The sequence below is a fragment of the Saccopteryx leptura genome, chromosome 4, assembly GCF_036850995.1.
Source record: "Saccopteryx leptura isolate mSacLep1 chromosome 4, mSacLep1_pri_phased_curated, whole genome shotgun sequence".
Taxonomy (NCBI): domain Eukaryota; kingdom Metazoa; phylum Chordata; class Mammalia; order Chiroptera; family Emballonuridae; genus Saccopteryx; species Saccopteryx leptura.
The window spans coordinates 101,492,218-101,512,958 of NC_089506.1; the positions used below are offsets into that span (position 1 = coordinate 101,492,218).

General features: G+C 39.1%; 2 protein-coding genes across 7 annotated transcripts in view; one reads left to right on the forward strand and one right to left on the reverse strand.

Moving 5' to 3' along the window:
* The window catches only part of CCDC122 (coiled-coil domain containing 122), a 40,332-nt gene extending 32,237 nt beyond the window's left edge, over positions 1–8,095 (reverse strand). For 2 of the 3 annotated variants that reach the window (XM_066380857.1, XM_066380855.1), the window contains exon 1: positions 293–427. The gene's annotated coding sequence lies outside the window, so the exon portion shown is untranslated. Of the gene's footprint in view, positions 1–292; positions 428–7,913 lie in introns of those variants that run through there. The other variant, XM_066380856.1, reaches the window with a different exon arrangement.
* Positions 8,096–8,347: 252 nt separating this feature from the next.
* On the forward strand, positions 8,348–19,853 carry LACC1 (laccase domain containing 1). Of its 4 annotated transcripts, none has more exons than XM_066380851.1 (7): positions 8,348–8,494; positions 9,546–10,153; positions 10,799–10,977; positions 11,749–11,914; positions 14,625–14,850; positions 16,495–16,655; positions 18,876–19,853. In XM_066380851.1, the coding sequence occupies exons 2-6, from the start codon at positions 9,604–9,606 to the stop codon at positions 16,652–16,654; spliced, it is 1,281 nt and encodes a 426-aa protein (XP_066236948.1). In that variant the 5' UTR covers positions 8,348–8,494; positions 9,546–9,603; the 3' UTR covers position 16,655; positions 18,876–19,853. The 4 variants fall into 4 exon arrangements, with proteins under 4 accessions (XP_066236948.1, XP_066236949.1, XP_066236950.1 ...); XM_066380852.1 differs by having other exon boundaries at positions 8,349–8,545; XM_066380853.1 differs by lacking the exon at positions 8,348–8,494 and adding an exon at positions 8,508–8,590.
* Positions 19,854–20,741: the final 888 nt, after the last annotated feature.

Genomic DNA, 20,741 nt, shown 5'->3' on the forward strand with positions numbered 1-20,741 from the left:
GTTCAGTCCTCATCTTTCTTGACCTATCTGCATCATTTTATATATTTGATCATTCCCTGCTTCTTGAGACACATTTTTTTTTCTTTGCTGGTTCCTCCTCTTCTTTCTCATTTATGTTAGAGTGTCCTAGTTCTCAATCCTCGGGTCTCTTCTTTTCCATATACTCATTCTGCAGGTGACACCATCCAGTTCCATGGCTTTAAAACCCACTTATAGGCTGACAACTCCCAAATTGATATCTCTTACCTGAACATCCCATTTGAGTCCTAGACTGATACAAAATTGTCCTTACCTGATATCTCCAGTTGGATTAATAAAAGTCATTTTAACTCAGTATGTTCCAAACTGACTTCTGATTTCTCTGGCCGCTGGTATCCATCACCATCACAAACCTGCTTCTTCATAGTCTCAGTAAATTATAAGTTCATTTTTCTTGTTCAGGCCCAAATCCTGGAGAAATTATCAAGGAGGTCTCTAGAAGGGTATAGAACCTAGGGCAACAGAACCAGGCTTGCTTAAGATATTCACAAATAGGAGCTACTGTTGATGTTTCATAGGCCCTTTGGGAAATCCTCCCCAAGTATGTGACCCATGACTGCTGCCCCAATTGTTTTACCCAATGGATGAGCCAGAATCTTGACTCTTTTCTTTTTCTAACAAGTTGATGCAATTCTTTTGGCAAAACTCAGTTTCCAACTTTAAATTACATTGGAATCTAATCACTCCTTACCACTGCCAAATATTTTCTTAAATAGAGAAGGATTCCCTGATAATCCACTCCAAAACACGACTTTCCATCCTTCAGACTCATTCCCTTACTCTGCGCCTCATTTTTTAATAGCATTTACCACCACTAACATCTTATATATTTATTTCTTTTCTCCCTTCTTTTACTAATATAAGTTCCATGAGGGCAGAGACGTAGAACAGTATCTGGCGTATAACAGGTATCTAATTGTACTCTATCTCCACTCCAATTCAGTTCTACTGAAAATGTTCTTAAAACTCAGTTCTCATCACATCAACCAATCTTTCAACTCTCTTAGATGGCATCCTCTTTAAGAAGTCTTTCTTTATCTTGCTGGGTAGATGTGATTTTTCTCTTTCTATTTAATATAATTGTTTCTATATCTTCATTATATCATGAGGTATAATAATATAGCTCCCAGAGTAAAATAGAGCTAGTCTTGAATTCAGTTTGTGCCACTTACTAGTTTATTAGGTAAATTCTTTATAACCCCAGCCTCAGATTCTTTATCTATAAACAGAAACAACAGTAGTCCTTGCCTTGTTAGGATTACTCTGAGGACTAAATGAAATAATGCATGTAAGGCATCTAGAAAATTCTTGCTACTCAACAAATTTTTATTCTTATTATTTCCATTATTTTATATTTCTCCATTAGACTGTAAATCCAGAAAGGTGAATACAAAGTCTTACTCACTTTTTGTGTTCTCTAAAGTATTTGATAAATAAACATAAAAAATGAAGAACATTAGATTCATACAATAAAAAAAAGTAACTGGTATTTCTCGATCTATATTTCTAAAACAACATAAACTGAAGAACTCTTGGTGACATTTATTTAAACCAACTATTCACAAAAAATAGCTGCTTTAAAATTGGGAAAGTGGCCCTGGCCGGTTGGCTCAGCGGTGGAGCGTTGGCCTGGCGTGCGGGGGACCCGGGTTTGATTCCCGGCCAGGGCACATGGGAGAAGCGCCCATTTGCTTCTCCACTCCCCCCCCCTTCCTCTCTGTCTCTCTCTTCCCCTCCCGCAGCCGAGGTTCCATTGGAGCAAGGATGGCCCGGGCGCTGGGGATGGCTCTTTGGCCTCTGCCCCAGGCGCTAGAGTGGCTCTGGTCGCGGCAGAGCGACCCCCCGGAGGGGCAGAGCATCGCCCCCTGGTGGGCAGAGCGTCGCCCCTGGTGGGTGTGCCGGGTGGATCCCGGTCGGGCGCATGCGAGAGTCTGTCTGACTGTCTCTCCCCGTTTCCAGCTTCAGAAAAATACCAAAAAAAAAAAAATTTGGGAAAGTTTTAGTCTTTTTTTTCAGAATTTCTATTGTAGAATAGACAAAATATAAAAATAAAAACAAACTATTGCTATCTACTTATAATTCATTATTATTGTATAAGTCAATTAAAATAAGACTTTAGAGACTAACTAAATGGTATAAACTGATTTTTCATTCACACCAGACATGTGTATATGTGAGGTATCATGGGGAATATTGATATGAATTCAGTGACAGACTCCAAAACAAACAAACCTACAATACCTAAAGTATTTGACAGTAAATATCCAAACATTAAATATAAAACAAAATTGTTTAAGAAAAACACTTCCAACTATAAAAGCTTTACAGAAAATAATGCAATGGTAATACTATAATAAATTATCAGTCTTCGATAATAACTATATATAGTCAACATTTATTGAGTACCAAGTAACCAGCACTCTTTTAAGTAGTTTTACTTGAATTATCTTGTTTTTGCCCTCAGAGCAATCCTAAAAGCTAGATTCAATTTGTACCTATATTTCCTAGATGAGAATACTACAACTTAGAGAAACTGGAAATATGCCAAAGATCAATTATCAAACAAGTAGGTAGGATGGAATCTGAAGCAATCGGGATCCAAATTAACATTGACGAGGTACTTACTTCATGTGCTATAAAGTACTGTAATAAGCATGGTTTGTGCATGATCTCACTTGAATTCAGGAGACAAGCCCCTGTACTTGTCCCTTGAGAGGAGCATTTTCAAAGGCCATGGTTCCAGCTTTTGGACTCTCATCATCTGGTACCTCCCTCCAAATTAAAGAGCAAAATGAACCAAGACTATCACACTCCACTGGGCTTTTGAGAGCGTTTGGTTTAGAAGAATTAAGAAGAGGCAACTGTATGTGTGCAGCCACATCACATAAGCACCGTTTTTCCATTCTGAGTGGAAAAAGCTGGTGTGTGAACCCACCAGGTAATTGAAGTAGTTACTAAGTTTATAATTTCATCCTACCTCCTTTGAAGTAGGTATTTTACTAAAAAACAAGGAAAGAAAAATTATGTTGATAATTTTCACATAAATTTGAAATTGTTTGGGTTTTTTTCTAAGTGGGAGGGGGAGTTTAATATTAAAGCATATGGCCTGACCTGTGGTGATGCAGTGAATAAAGTGTTGACCTGGAATGCTAAGATCGCTGGTTCAAAACCCTGGGCTTGCCGGGTCAAGACACATATGGGAGTTGATGCTTCCTGCTCCTCACCCCTTTTCTCTCTCTCTCCTCTATAAAATGAATAAATAAAATCTTAAAAATATATATATTAAAGCTTATGTTCAACTGGGAACACTAAAAAATAACCTAGGGAAAGATGAGATAAAAGTTTTTCCTATAATCAAGGGCATTTATTATTATGGCCTATATTTATAATCAGCATGATAAAATCAGATCTATGTGGTTCAGTTTCAACAAATAAAGAGGCATAATGGGGAAAATGTGATATACTGTACAAATGAGTAATAATAATATGTACTTCAGGTAATAAAGACTTTAAGTCTTTTCAACCACATTTTCAAGAAGTTACATCATCATCATATCATCCAAAAGGCATCAATATTTTTTAAAAATTGCATATATCAATGTCTTACAATCTGTTAAAACTAGGGATTATTCTCTTCTTTAGCTATGAAATGAGATTAGTTAGTTTCAGAATGTTGAAAACAGAAACCAGAGGATTTGTAATATTCCTTAACTTCCTATCATAGACAATATTCATACATTACTAATATAGCTTATTGCTTTCTACCATAGGTGGGATTTCTCTGAAGGTACAGATAACACTAGCCTACCAAAACATGTAAGTGTATAGCTCAGATCCAAGCTTTAAGAGATATCCGGGCCACTGTCTGAAAAATTATAGGCCTTTGGTGAAATGCAGTCATAACCTACTTGCTTGTCTCATTCAGGACAGTAAGGGCAAAAATCTTTTTGAACTCTTTAAAAAAGTTACATGATTTCTAAAACAGGAGGACCTTATAATGGGTTCAAGGGTGCCTCCTTGAAATATGTCCATGTCCTAACCCCCAGAAACTGTAAATGTGATCTTATTTGGAAAAGGGTCTCTGCAGACTAAATTAAGGATCTCTAAATGAGATTATCCTGGGTTCAAAGTTCTCCCTAAATTCAATGACAGGCGAGAGACTGATATGCAGTGACCAGATTATATATAAAATAGAACTCTGACCCACAACCTGAAGCAAACAACCCAGGAAACTACCATTCACCCATCTATTATCTATTGTGACCTGCCCAGGAAGCCATCCTGTTCATCTCTATGTCAGATTTGTAGAAAGTTAGACCCCTATCTCTAATAACAATTGTGGAACACAAACAACCCATGTAACAATTGGCCAAAAATAGCCAGTGTTTGATAAATGAGGGCTTCCCTAATTTTTGTCCCCACTTCCACCTTGGGACCAAAAAGAAAAAACAAATATGCAACCTTAACTAATCACATAGGATATCCTGCTTCTAGTTAGCGCACATACAGCTTCCCCGTCCAGCAGCCTCCAATAGGGCACACCTGAAGATTTCCCTTTTCCTACTATAAAGCTTACCCACTCCTCTGCCTGCCTTTGAGACTGTGCCAAAACACAAGATAGAGGCTGCCTCCCTTTTACCAAGCTCTGAATCAATAGCCTTTGTTCTCAGATGGTTGGCTTTTATTTCTACACAGGTGCCCTTATTTAAGAAAGGCAGAGGAATATTTGAGACTCAGACACACAGGAAGGTAAATCATGTAAAGAAGAAGCCATAGAGCCCCAAGTCATGGAATCACCAGAACAAGCTGGAAGAGGAGAAACCTCTGAAGGGACCACGGTCCTGAACACACCTTGATTTGAGACTTCTGCCTCCACAACTACAAAAGAATACATTTTTGTCATTTTGAGCCATTCAATTTGTGATGATTTGTTATGGCAACCTTAGAAAACTAAGAGCTTTTAACAACAAAAAGAATTTGCACATTATATGTCCTTTTCTGGAAGTACCCATAAACCTTAATGTAAGTGGCTTAAAAACAACTGTCCAGATTTTTGACATTCTACTTGTTCTCATGAGATTTCCATGGTCTTGTGAGGATGAAGATTTCCCCACTTGTTCCCCTTAACAGTCTGGCACTATGTCCTTCCTCAAAATGCTCTAAGTCTCTATGAAGGAGCTAGATACATAATCAAATACTTAAAATGTAGGTGGTACAGTAGATACTGTCTAAATCTAATAACACTTAAGCTCTAACCAACTAAGTCATTGTATTTCTTTTGTAAGTCAGAAGCTGCTAATTCCCATATCATGCTGAATGCTAAATAGTTAGGAAGCTACCTTCTAGTGAGTCTGCCCAGTTCTGCTCCTACCAGTTGATTTGTACAATCTGACGAGTTACTTGTGTTTGTTCCCGAACCTGTTTATGCCAGTTGTACTTGTTATTGTGCTTTCATAATTTAATTAAATATTATGTAAACCAATGAAATAGTGTGGAAATAAAGCTTGTTGTTTCTTTAAAATCTATGTTCAATATTTTGGAAAGACCCAATAAAGGTGAGTTGTTTGAATGCTAGATAACTATGAAAAATTATAAAGAAGAAATCTACCTCAGCTTCATGAGTGTTTCTAAGTTATCTTCCTCTTAAAGGAACACAATCTTGGGATAGCTTAATTGATGGTTTAGAGTTACAGTGTATGCAAGAGATACAATGCAGAAATCTTTTTCTTTTTTTTCTGAAGTGAGAAGCAGGGAGGCAGAGAGACAGACTCCTGCACGTGCCCGACCGGGATCCACCTGGCAAGCCCACCAGGGAGCAATGCTCTGCCCATCTGGGGCATTGCTCCGTTGCAGCGGGAACCATCCTCAGAACCCAGACCAACTTTGCTCCAATGAGCCTTGGCTGTGGGAGGGGAAGAGAGAGATAGAAAGGCAAGAAGGAAGCGTGGAGAAGCAGATGGGTGCTTCTCCTGTATGCCCTAGCCAGGAATCAAACCCAGGACTTCCACACGCTGGTCCGATGCTCTTCCACTGAGCCAGCCAGCCAGGGCTATAATGCAGAATTCTAATCAGTAGACCATATGCAAAGAAAAGGCCTTGGACTTTCTCAGTCTAGTGGCAGATGAGCAAGCAGCTGTTTCAGGTTAAAGCAAAATATTTAAGATATTTAGACTTTTTCATGACTCTCTGGTTTAATTGACTTTTCTTTTAAACGGATATATTTAGCTATAACCAGAAAGTTTACCCTTATAAATGATAGACTGTTTAATATATTTTTTCAGTATATGCTTGGCTATGAGACCAGGCTGCATCTATAAGAGGGCTTTTTCTATATGAACAAAATGCTAAAGAAAAAGCATTTAATCCTAGTTGGTGAAGAGATGGGAATTCAAGGAAGGTTATATTTGTGCTTAAAGGATCTTGAACAGGTACCAGTTAAAAAGTATACATAAAGAGAAGGGTGTTCTAAGTTGAAGAAATAGCATACGTAAAGGATGAAATCATGTGGCTCTCCCAAGTTTGAGTGTGTTGAATAGGGACGCTGTTTCTTCAAACCCAATTATGCATTTGAGTCATTTGTAGAGATAAAGAAAAACAAAGCGAAACATGCCCAGACATGACTCCCAGATACTCTGTTTCAAATGTATAACTGGAGTGGAGTCCCTGGATTTAATATTATTATTTTTTAATTCTGCTTGTCACTCGGATGTGCAGTCGGGATTGAGAACCGCTGGAGCTGAGTGACGGGAGATAAGGTAAAAGAGCTAGGAGGTGAGTGTTAGGACTAGATGGTGAAAGAAAATGGTGTATCAATGAAACAGAATGACAAACTCTCTTCCTTGACTGCTCCCTACTTGCTTTTTAATTTCTTACTGCCACTGCCATAACACAAAAGAAAATGATTTCCACTATTGTCTATAAAAACAGAGATTAATGTGTTCAACGGACTTTGTAACTAAAAGACTTCTATTTTGCTTAAGGTAATATGTATTTAACCTAAGACAAGCTCAGGACAGAAAGTACACCTTTTAGCCAGGTATACCATCTAGCACTCAGGGCTCTTAACAAATGTCTAGCTAAAATAATGAAAATACAAATTTTGACAAAAACCTCTGCCAGGAATCACTGATCAGTAGGTTCCTATTCCAGGTTGGTGATCCCATTCTCCAACCAAGTAGAAGAGAAGAAATTGCCCCCTCCAAGTGCTGTTCTAGACTCCCAGGTATCCAAGAGTCTTCCCTTTCAGATACAGGTTCTTCAGTCCTTATCATCTGAGCGACTATAAAATAAAAGGGAACTCTTCCTTCCATCACGACCAATCCACTGAAAACATCCTTCCCCCTACTCTTCAGAAGTTGGATATATTCTCCCTCAACCATAGCCATTGTCTTCCACAAAGTTTCTGTTAATTGTTTAAAACAAATGAATGTTACACTCTTTGAGGGCGGACAAAAGATGCTAATCTGCACCATTGTCACAATTTTAATGGTGAGTGGCTTCTAATTTTCTACGAGTGGCACCTATGTTTAAAGGGCATACAGGACGTCTGTCAACAAAAGTGAAGGCCGTACAGTGCTGGCCCAGTCTGCGAAAAAAGGCAGAATCAGGACGAAGGCGAGGGAGAGTTCGTCCAACTTGTGTCTGGAAATAAAAACAGAAAAAAAAAAACCCTCCCTTCGGAGACCCATTACTTGGACATTGGACGTAAACGGTCAGGAGCTAAGCCACTGCGGTTCTCAGGCCTGGGCTCCGGGACCACACGGTCACGTGAAGAAGAGCGGCCGTGGGGAGAGAAGACCCTGTCCCGGAAGGGAGTCAGCACCCTGTGACCCGGCCGACCCGCCGGCCCTCCCGCCCCGCCTCCGCCCGCTGACCCGGCTCCGCGCGAGAGCCCTCTGCGCTCGGGTTCCTGTTCCTGTTCCCTGCGCCGGGCCGCCGGGTGCTGCCCGACGGGCCGTCCTGACCCGGAACTGCTGAGGCGGCCGGGGCGCGGCGCGGCGCGGCGCTCGCTCCTCCCGGATCCCCGCGTCCGCCCGGCGCACCCCGTTCCGCTGCTCCTCCCGGATCCCCGCGTCCGCCCGGCGCACCCCGCCCCGCCGCTCCTCCCGGATCCCCGCGTCCGCCCGGCGCACCCCGCCCCGCCGCCTCCCCACTCGCTCGGGCCGCCCGGCGCACCCCGCCCCGCCGCCCTCCCCACTCCCTCGGGCCGCCCGGCGCACCCCGCCCCGCCGCCCTCCTCACTCCCTCGGGCCGCCCGGCGCACCCCGCCCCGCCGCCTCCCCACTCCCTCGGGCCGCCCGGCGCACCCCGCCCCGCCGCCCACCCCACTCCCTCGGGCCGCCCGGCGCACCCCGCCCCGCCGCCTCCCCACTCGCTCGGGCGGACACGGGAATTCCCGCAGACTGCGGGCTCGAGCCCGGAGATGCTAGGCCCGGGTCCGTCGGTGCGCGCCGAGGTGGGTAACGTGGGTGAGGTGGTCGGCGTCCTGGAGGCCCACGGGGCGCAGGTGACACGCTCGCGGCGTCCGTATTTGGCGGTGGCTCCGGGCCGGGTAAGGACCCTAACGCCCTAGCGGAGACAAGGGCCCGGGCCAGACCGCCGAGCAGCGGAGGTGTGCGGGGCTGTCCGCGAGGCCCTGAGCGGCGGGGTGGTGTCGGGAGGCGCCCCCGGAGCCCAGCGCCGGGCGGGCGGCGGGAACAGCCGCCTTTCGTGCAGTCTCACCGTGACCTCCCGCTCCACCTCACTTCGCTCAATGCTTCTCAAAACTGGCGAGCTGAACGGGAGCGGGAGTCCTGCACGGTAGGGAGGGGAAGTTAGGAGTAATGGCGGGAGGGAGCCGCGGGGACAAGGGGTCCCCGAAGCGGGTCGCCAGGGACTGGCCGACCGCCTGGGTCGGAGGGCAGGGCCGCGGTGAGAAAATCTCGCCACGGGAGGAGTACGGATGCAGGTGGGAAGCACGTCTCAGCCAAGTCGTAGTCGCTTCGGGGTAACTGCCGCACCTGGAGTATCGTGTAAGAAGTCATGGAGAGAGTGTGTGGGTCATCCAGCTTTTGCAGCTCCGTTTAACCTACTGAATGTAAGGCCCCGGTATTTCCTGTGAAGGGGTGCGACCTACATGCCAGTCATGTCAGGATTAATGCTGTATCACATAAAATGATATACCATGTAATTACAAAACAGGACTTTGTCTAAGTCGACAGGTACTTTCCTACTTAAAATTCCCTATATGAAAACAAACAACAAAACACAACAAAAATAGAAGAACTGTTGTTTTGCTGGAAAGATATAAATGCACTTTCAGAAAATGGATTAAAAGATGACTTTGCTTTAATTGTCACGATTCTCTTATGACAGTAAACCAACTCTTCTGGGAGGGATCTAGAGTTAACCATTTTTACAAGTTAGATCAATGCAATTCTTTTTTTCCCCTAGTGCAGATTTCTGTTGTAACTGTAAGAAGACTGATAAAATATTGCATTCTTATTTATGCTAATATTTCTTTGCAGAGGATTTTTTGGGGCCACAGGAAGTCATCTTTAAAGAACTTTGTACAGATACTGAAGGATGGCTGAAGTTGTGTTGATTGATCTTTTTGGTTTGAAATTGAATTCTCAGAAAAACTATCATCAGACATTGAATGCTGTTCGATACCACTATGCTGCCAAGGCCAAGTTCCTTTGCATAGTATGTTGCAGTAACATCAACTGGGAAAGGAACAACGACCAGGATAATTATGAATTAGAAACAAACAATGGATTATCAGCCCTCTTGAGAGAATTCGAAACTGTTAGCAATCCCAGTATGGCTGCCTCTTTGTATACCATTAAACAAAAAATTGATGAAAAAAATCTGAGCAGCATTAAGGTAATTGTACCCATACACCGAAAGACATTAATGAAGGCTTTTATTGATCAACTCTTCACGGATGTTTACAATTTTGAGTTTGAAGATTTACAGTTAACTTTGAATGGAGGGCTTTTGAAACAATCTGCTGAGATAAAGATGATCACAGCTCAGGAACTAGAAGCAATACAGAATGAAATAGAAACATATTTAAGAAGTCTGCCGGCACTAAAAGGAGAATTAACTATTATCACATCGCCTTTGATCTCAGGTATATTACACACTATCTGTTTTCACCATGCATGTGAAAAACCACTCGTTCTTTAGAAGTTGTTCACTTTTTTCCCTTCTTTCTTTTGTGCACTGTGTCGCTTCTTTGAGCATCAGTTGAGCATCAACATGGGAATGTCATGGATGGTTTTATAGTGTTAGGGATGTCAAGGATAGCAGAGGATAGTCCCTTCAAAGCCCCGTACATAAATAAATTTGCTTTATGCAAATTCAGCTTTGGGACACACCCAAGCTTCCTTTAAAATGAGATTTATAACCCTGAGCATCTTCTGTTGAGTAATTCTGTAACCTTAACTTGTTGGCATCATTACAGAAGAGTGACATTTAAAACAGTCGATCTTCTTGGTTAAATGATATTTACTATGAGCTGTATGATACTGAGAATAACAAAGACAAATGGGACAGAAGATAGTCTTTGAGGAGCAAAAACTCCATGGTAAGGTAAAACAGACACAAAGTAGTGGGTAATAACACATGGAAGTACAATGTGCCGTAGTAATTAGGTGCCAGATAAACACATGCAGGTTGAAGTGATCAGGGAAAATCTTACCGAGAGATAGTTTGTAATGTTTTGTATAGTCTTCTGTATAGCATATTTTTAATCTTCACTGTGCATCTTCGACAGATATTTTTATACATGGATTTAGTACAAGAACAGGTGGGATATCTTACATACCAACTCTCAGCTCCTGCAATCTCTTCAGTAGTTCCAAGCGGAGAGATCCCAAGGTAGTTGTTCAAGAAAATCTGCGTAGGTTGGGGATTGCTGCAGGATTTAATGTGAAGAAATTTTACCGAATCAAGGTAAAATTATGTTTCATATTTTGGAAGATCTAAAGTATATTCTTGACTCTGCTAATGATGAAGGGACCATAATCAAGCTATTTAACTTTTGTATCTTGTGTTTTATCTAAAACTTGAGGATAATGCTTATAGTTTTTATTGTTGTTGTTTTTTATCCTATACCATAACCTAAAAGTTAGTTGTATGGTATATATAGTCTCCTGGAGCTCCTTACATCTAAAAGTACAGTTAACTCTCACAAAGTGTAGTACCACTGTAATTTTTTATTTAGAAGGAAGCTTCCTGAATTGTGAATGAGAAAGGCCATTATTTTCTAAGTTATTGCCAGGTGGAACTTAGGGTACCATTGAAGAGATAGTGCTTTGTTTGTTACAGAATTCTAGCTTTACTTGAGTCTAGGAAAAGTAAAAATGTTTGAAAAAGTAAATATTGACTTGGTAATTAATTTCTGTCAGTGGATTAGTTCATTGTGAAAAGTACTGCGCGTAGAATCTTACCCATCTCTAGTAGTTGTTTGTGATGGACAGGATTGAATTTTTAAATGTTAAAGTCTACTTTCCTTTGAATAAAATATGCAGAGATTATAATATGAAAATTTAAATGATAAGTAAATTTGGCATTTTACCATATGTAGAAGTGATATATTTAATAAACACTAGTAATTTTAAGCTGGTTTTATAATTTTGTACAAAATGAGTAATTTCCAAAATTCATTTATCGTATGAAAAGTCCTACTTTGAAAATATTTTTATTGCACATTTTTGGTTTTAGACTGATCATGCCAGTGACGTCTGGGTTCTGGGAAGTCAGGAGCCTGAATCTTATGATGGGATCACCACAAATCAGAGAGGAGTCACGATAGCAGCTCTTGGTGCTGACTGTATACCAATAGTTTTTGCGGATCCTGTCAGAAAAGCATGTGGGGTAGCTCACTCTGGTAAGTAAACTTAACTAAGCATTTAGGATTTTACCATTTTGTAGCACAGGAAAAATGATGATTTCTTTCTGGTAGGCATGACGGACAAACCATTACTTTACATGGTGATACTTATAAAGATGGGGTAGGTTCAGCATGCTCCTGTTATAGAAGCAAATAAAAGTTCAAATTATATGAATCAAGGTAGAATTCCCCCCCAAAAAAGTGGTACCAAGGCTGATTCCTGAAGAATGTGTAGGGTTTGGCTAGCTGCCAGTGTTTCGCAGCAGGCCTGCTAATAACATTTTGGGCAAGATAATCTTATATTGCAGACAGTTTGCTTGATTTTTGAAATTCCCAGTTGCAATTAAAAAACAAAAATACTTCATGCTTTTCAAACACTCCCCAGGTGGTGTTGTACTGCCACTGAGGAGCCTTGCGCTGTAGGCAGTGAGGAATGGGAAGGTTAGGCATGTTGCTGAGAGGTGTTCATTAAGATGCAGCAGCATGAGTAAAGGTAAAAAGGTAAGAAAAGGCAAGAACTGTTTGGAAAGTTGTGTTTAGTTTAACATGCTAAGAACAAAGAAGGATATTTAGATTATATGTTAAGGTTAAGGCACTTCGCTTTCTGGAGGTGTTTTAAAATACTATTTTAGATTATCCAGTGGTTATATATGTATGTGAAATGAGCAGTGATCTTTTAGACTTCTTCCTACTTGTAAGTCTATGACTACTTTGCTTTTTACGCCATAGGGAAATAAGAAAGCGGTTCAAGTAATGCACTTGGACAACTAGAAGTCAGGATTGCTATTTGACACTGCCAGAAGTTATTTAAAATTTGAATTGTAGTTTCTGGATATAGAAAGGAAATATTATTTGTTACTTCTTAGGTTTAAAACATTGTTTCAAAATATCAAAGACAAAGCTGTCAAAATTAAGCTATTGAAAAAGAACAAAGTTCAAAGTCTCATACTTTCTGAGCTTTATAGCTACAGTAAGCAAAGCAGTATGGTATTGGCATAAAGACAGAGATAGAGACCAATAAAATAGAATAGAGAGCCCAGAAATAAACCCTTGCATATATGGTCAAATACCTAGACTATATAATGGAGAAAGGATAATCTCTTTAACACATGATACATGCAAAAAAATATGGATGGTGGACCGTTATCTTGTATCATATATGAAAATTAACTTAAAAATGGATCAAATAAATAAATAAATAAATAAATAAATATAAGATCTAAAGCTTTAAAACTCAAAGAAGAAAGCAGTATAAATCCCTGTGATCTTGGATCAGGCATTTTTTTTTAGATATGAATATAAAAGCACAAGCAACCAAATTAAAAATAAATTGGATTTCATCAGAATTAAAAACTTCTCTGCATCAAAATATATAATCAATAAAATGAAAAGATAGCTTACAAAATGGGAGAAAATATTTGCAATTTATATATCTGGCTAGAGGTTAATATACAGAATATATAAAGAATTTCTAGAACTCAACAACAAACAAATAACCTGTTTAAAAAATAGACAAAGTACTTGATTAGACATTTTCCCGAAGATGTTATACAAATGACTAAAAAGGATGTGAAAAGGTGCTTGACATCACTAATAATTAGGAAAATACAAATCAGAACCACAATGAAATATCACCTCACACCTAGTAGGGTAGCTACTATAAAAAGAAAAAGAAAATGACAGGTTTTTGGTGAGGATGTGGAGAAAGTGGGACCCTGGTGCACTATTGGTAGGAATGTAAAATAAGGCAGCTGCTATGGAAAATGGTATGGTGTTTCTTCAAAACTTTAAAAATAGAATTACCATATTATCCAGCAATTCCACTTCTGAGTATGTATCCAAAGTGATTGAAAACAGAATCCCAAGAAGATATTTGCACACCCATGGTAATAGTAGCTTTATTCCCAATAGCCAAGATGTTGAAGCAACTCAAGTGCCCACTGATGGATGATGGATTAATGGATAAGTAATATGTGGTATATACATACAATGGAATATTATTCAGCCTTAAAAAAAAAGTAAATTCTGACTCATGCTTCATCGTGAATGAAACTTAAAGGCATTATGCTAACTGAGATAAGCCACTTACTAAAAGAAAAAAAGGTATAATTCCACTTCGGTGAGATACTTGGAGTAATCCAATTCACAGCAACAAAAGTAGACTGGCGGTTTGCCAGGGACTGGGGGAAGGTGGGAAGGGAGACTTATCGTTTAAAATTTGTATAATCATATAGTTTCAATTCTGCAAGAAGAAAAAGTTCTGAATTGTTGCACAACAATGTAAATATACTTAACACTACTAAGTATATCCTTTAAAACAGTTAAAAGTTAAATTTTACATGTTTTTGTCACAGTTTTTAAAAATGTGGGGGAAAGGTGAGGGAAGGAAGCTCCGAGGTGTGTGTGTGTGGGGGGGAGACTAAGAAGGCGTCATGCCAGTGGAAATTAGGGTATAGGACATTTTTAAAAGGAAGAAGAAGGGATACTCCTCCCCCATTAAATATCTTTTCTGTATCAGCTGCTATGTATAGTACACCTCATTTAAAAACTGGTATTTTAATTAGTTAATTTATTTAGCTTAATTTTGTGATTCATTTACTGTTTCTGGATTTATAAAAAATCTGACTGCTTATTTTTAACTTAGATAAAAATTAAATTGAAATGTTGATGTTTTAACTGTTCTTATCTTTTTCTTCCTATTTACCAGGTTGGAAAGGTACTTTGTTAGGTGTTGCTATGGCTACTGTGAATGCTATGATAGCAGAATATGGCTGTAGCATGGAAGATATTATTGTGGTACTGGGACCTTCAGTGGGACCTTGCTGTTTTACTCTTCCAAGGGAATCAGCAGAGGCATTTCATAATCTTGATCCTGAATGTGTGCGGCTGTTTGATTCACCAGATCCCTATGTTGACATTCGTAAAGCCACCAGGTATGTTTGATTTCATTGCAGAACTGCCAGTTTGGTTATTGCTTGTTGCTTTTTTTTTTTTTTTTAATTTTTTATTTATTCATTTTAGAGAGGAGAGGGAAAGACAGAGAGAGAGAAAGAGAGGAGAGACAGAGAGAGAGAAGGGGGGAGGAGCTGGAAGCATCAACTCCCATATGTGCCTTGACCAGGCAAGCCCAGGGTTTCAAACCGGCGACCTCAGCATTTCCAGGTCGACGCTTTATCCACTGCGCCACCACAGGTCAGGCTTGTTGCTTCTGAAGTGAAAATTAATTTAGAGAGCAATTCATAACACCAAGAAAAATTTAGGTGTCAGATATTTAAATAGCTGACATATACGGGTACACAAAAACTCATTTTCAATATGAAATCTATTCTCACCTAAGTTTTAATAACAGACATTTTCCTGGCTGGTATCTGTTCTTGATTTAAAAGAGAAGGTTAAACATCACATAGAAACATTGGGCATGTACTTCATAACCATTCCTCAGCTAAATTCTCCTACATATGATAAACTATCAGGAAGCTGATATTCTTAAATTATTTGTATTATCTAATTAGTTAGAAGAATATATTTCTTCGCAAAAATATTAGATAATACATATAAACACATAGTCACTTTAAAGTTTTTTATGGCCTCTTGCATTTTTGATTTTATGAAGGTTTGCTATTAATAACTTAAAATTATTTGTTCTTTCTACAAAGGAAAATTGATGTCTGATTTGAACTATGTTTCTATGCCACCCAGCAAAGCATTACCTAGATTTTGCCTCATTCAGCACATAAGCAAAAAGGATTGAAATCGATTCTTCATTTTTTTCTTTTTCTTCTTTTTCCAAGTGAGAGGAGGGCAGATAGAGAGACAGACTCCCGCATGTGCCCCAACTGGGGTCCACCTGGCAACCCCCATCTGGGGCCGATGCTCTGCTCATTTGGGACCATTCTTGCAACTGACCTATTTTTAGCTCCTGAGACAGAGGCTACAAGGAGCCATCCTCAGCACCTGGGGATGAAGAACTCAAACCAATCAAGCCATGGCTATGGGAAGGGAAGGGGTGAAGGGAGGAACAGATGGTCACTTCTCCTGTGTGCCCTGACTGGGACTCGAACCTGGAACATCCACACACCAGGCCTATGCTCTACCATTGAGCCAACTGGCCAGAGCCAAAATTGATTCTTAAAACGTTTCTTGTGGAATAAGTCATTAATTTATGATTGTATTTCATATCATAAAGTCTTTATGGGGAAGCAAATTTTCTGTGAAAAATTTGGTAACGGGACAGAGGAGTTGGGAAGACCAAATGACTAAAAAGCATGCTCTAAGTCAAATGAATCTTGTTTCCAAATACCCTGGTAATATTAAAGTTTCTTCTAAAATAAGTCCTTGATTTTCTGTGCCCAGATCACGTCTGCAGGACAGTATGAAAAGTTGTATAGTTTACATGTGAACTTAGATGAGAAATGCTGATAAAACCTATTATTTCCTGACTAGTCCGTGGTCTGTAACTGAGTAATAGTTTGCACTGTTCCAAATATATCTTTCCCAGAATTCTTTTATACCAATATCCATACTTATTTCATATTGTTTTACTATTGGTAAAATAATTTTTTTATCTTTATCTTAAGGATTCTTCTAGAACAAGGAGGAATTCCACCACAGAATATTCAGGACCAGCAGCAAGATCTCAACCTCTGTACATCCTGCCATCCTGACAAGTTCTTCTCCCATGTGCGAGACGGCCTTAATTTTGGTACACAGATTGGCTTCATATCAATCAGAGAATGAGGTACAGTACGTTCTCCCTCCCTCTCCCCGCTGCTCCTCATCCTCTCCTCTCTGTCTTCTTCTTTCTACTTTTCCTTCCTCTCATTTAAAAAAAAAATTAATGATATTTAACATTACTCCTTTATTCCTGTAGGAAGAATTATGCTTCTAGTTTTTAATGAAACAGTGGTAGAAAAGTTAATTTTCAGTAGCATACTCTTAATATAAAGCACAGCACTGACTCTCCTAGTGAGTGGAGAATAATAAGGCAGTCATATGTTAATGGTATAAAAATAATTTATTCTTTAAAAACCATTCTGTATGTATGCCCTTTGTATCTCCTATGTAGTTGACATCTGTACATTTCTTATCATGACATCCCTTTTTTAAAATTATATTTGTTGGGGCATTATTGGTTAATAACATTATTTAAGTTTCAGGTATACAACTTTATAACACATGGAATGTATATTCCATTGTGTGCTCACCACCCAGAGCCTGGGCTCCTTCTGTTACCACATATTTGATTTCCTTTACCCTCTGCATCCTCTCCCCAGCCCCCTGCCCTTTTGGTAACTACCATATTGTTGTTTGTGTCTGTGAGTTTGTTTGATTGCTGCTTTATTCTTTTATATCCCACATATCAGTGAAATTGTATGGCTGTAATCTTTTTCCATCTGACTTATTTCACTTAGCATGAGACTCTCAAGATATACTGCTCACAAAAATTAAGGGATATTTCAAAATGAATATGAAGCGATTAAAAAAAGAAGCATTTGATTTTTTTCTTAATTAAACAAGAACATCAGAAAAGCAAATGACAAGTCAAAGAAAGTTGTTCAATTATGCAAATGAGATGCAAAAACAACTTTTATTTCATTGGTGAAAATGCACTATTCAAAAGGCTGAAAGTACTGGAGTATCTGCACGTTCCCTGATCCCCTAATTTTTGTGAGCAGTGTATATCCGTGTTGTCACAAATGGCAGTATTTCATCTTTTTATAGCTGAATTGTATTTTATTGTTATCTGTATCACATCTTCTTTAGCTAGTCATCAGAGAGCACTTAGGTTATTCTGTGTCTTGGCTAGTGAGAATAGTGCTACAATGAACACAGGGGTACATATATCTTTATAGATAAGTATTTTCAAGTTTTTTGAGTAAATACACAGAAGAGAGATTGCTTGGTCATAAATCCTTATACTTTCTTTTTTTTTTTTTCATTTTTCTGAAGCTGGAAACAGGGAGAGACAGTCAGACAGACTCCCGCATGCGCCCAACCGGGATCCACCCAGCACGCCCACCATGGGGGCGACGCTCTGCCCACCAGGGGGCGATGCTCTGCCCATCCTGGGCATCGCCATGTTGCAACCAGAGCCAGACTAGCGCCTGAGGCAGAGGCCACAGAGCCATCCCCAGCGCCCGGTCCATCTTTGCTCCAATGGAGCCTTGGCTGCGGGAGGGGAAGAGAGAGACAGAGAGGAAAGCGCGGCGGAGGGGTGGAGAAGCAAATGGGCGCTTCTCCTGTGTGCCCTGGCCGGGAATCGAACCCGGGTCCTCCGCACGCTAGGCCAACGCTCTACCGCTGAGCCAACCGGCCAGGGCTATACTTTCTTTTTTTAAAAAGAAAATTTCTTTTTGGTTTTTGAGAACTCTTTGCATAAATACTCTGAATTCTAGAATAATAATAAATCCTTGCATACCCAAACTGTCTTGGTTTCCAACTAGATTCCCTACTGTTTATCTACAGCCAGAGTTTTCTTCAAAGGCCCAGATAGTGAATATTTTAGGCTTTGTGAGAAATACAATCTCTGTCTCAGCTGCTCAACTTTGCAAAACAAAAGCAGACAGGAACAATACAGAAACAAATGTGCACAGCTGCATTCCAGTTAAACTTTATTTACAAAATACATGGGAGGGACAGGTTGGCCCACAGACTATAGTTTGCTGACACCAGATTTATAGACATAGAGCAATATTGAATGCAATTTCATTAAATTATCAGTTATTAGGTTTTTTTAGAGTTATACAAAAATATTTCATGAGAGTAATTTAACACTGAGTTTAATATAGATCTAATTTTCCTTAAGGTTACTTTTAACTGAATTAATATTCCTTTTAGTCTTCAAAATGTCTTTAACTCTTTAACATATGAAAGAGTTTAACAGACTTAATGATTCTTACTTTAATATTCTAATAACATTAGTAAGGATCTCATATTTGATCTCTGTTTGTTTTTACAGATACTTGACTGGAATTTTGCAAAGTTATTTCCTGCCTCCTTTCAAACTGACTGCAAGAGAGAAATTTTGTTTGTTTGATTTACTTAATATCAACAGGATTACAATGGATAATTCGTATCTAGGGTAAATTTTCACTGTTACCCAAATTCAAATGATTTTCACTTGATTATAATAACTGACACAAATGATTACAATGGATAATTCGTATTTAGGGTAAATTTTCACTGTTACCCAAATTCAAATGATTTTTACTTGATTATAATAATAACTGACACAAATGATTTTCATTTGATTCTAACAATAACTGAAAAAAAATGAGGGATGAGCTTATGCATTTTATATAGATAAGGATTATTCTTAAAGTTTGTCATCTCTATTTGTTACATCAAGACTAAGTCTGTTCAGTTCAGTATTTATTGCGTTCCCTGTATTTATCAGTCATTGTGTGAAGCTTGGGTGAAATCAGGGAATAAGACTTTTTCCCTTTGAGTATAATGCAGTGCAGGAGAGCAACTCTTCTAACAAATTTAATTTTAATAGCAGTTGAAGCATACAGAAGAAGGAAGGATTTATACTACCTGGAAAGCAAGATAGAGATAATATTACAGAGAAAATGACAGATCACATGGTCCTGAAAGATGTACAGGCTTTTTTACAAATGAAAAACAATAACAGATTGAGGGAACACCAGGGACTGAAAGTTTATAACATGTTCTAGAAAGAAAAGGGTGTGGACAGGAGTTACTGGAAAAACAGGTTGGAAACAGATTATTTAGGGTCTTAAATGCCACACATAAAATGTAGGGGAGTGTTTTTATGTCCTTGGCATCACACCGAGAGCAGTTAATAACATTCCAGTTTTTTACTGTGCATTATTTTGTTTCATGTTTACAAATTTACAGAACATTAGGCAACCATGTTTCACTTTGCGTACGAAAATATTTAAAACATAAATAAAACTTGTTTGATTACCTATGATTTTGGATTATCTGTGCCAAAGCATATAGTGAAAAGTTGTCTCCTGTTTTACTGAATGAAAGGTATTGATTCAGTAACTCAGAAACAAAATAACTGGGTTATTATGTGATTATATCATACCGCCTCTACGAGGTGTCTGTCACCAGCGTTTGTATAGAGGTTTCTGGGACTTTTAGGCTACAACCACAATGATAATTCTTAATAAGTTTTGTTGTGTTTTCAAATCTAGGCTCTGTTACTTAACTACACATAGGAAATATCAGTTGTAGTTTTTTTAAGAAGACAAATTGAATTTGGAAATCAAACAAGAGTTAATGACATTTTTTGGAGGTACTGATTATTAAACAGAAATTTATCTAATTATAATTTTAAATTGAAGAATTTCATGTGACTACAATGCTATACCCCTTTGCTTTACAAAACACATAAAAAAAATCTTTCCATTAGAAGATGGTATTTCTATAAGCAGTTTTGCTCCTTTATTCATTGATATAAAGTTGAACCAATCTTTATCTCTCCATTCACTTGTACAGAAAAAAAGGAGGACATGTAATGCTAATGAATGTGTTGCTAGATGTAACATATTATAGTTCAAGTAAATAAAAGCATCTAGGAACCTCTCCCACTTGGACCTTACTTCTACAAGATCTCCTCTAACTGCTTCTGCAAGTAGATTTTTTGGAGGGAAAATTTAGAGACACTTACTCTGTGTTACATGGGAAAAACGTGAATAATACCCATGAACTCAGAAGCTGGAAGGTGACAGTGACATTTGAATTACATCATTTTATATCTCCAAGTGGGATTGGTATTTATTTTCATTCAGTTCAACTTACAGTGTATCCACTTTATTTTTTATGTGAACTCTGAGAACGTCACCAATCTATG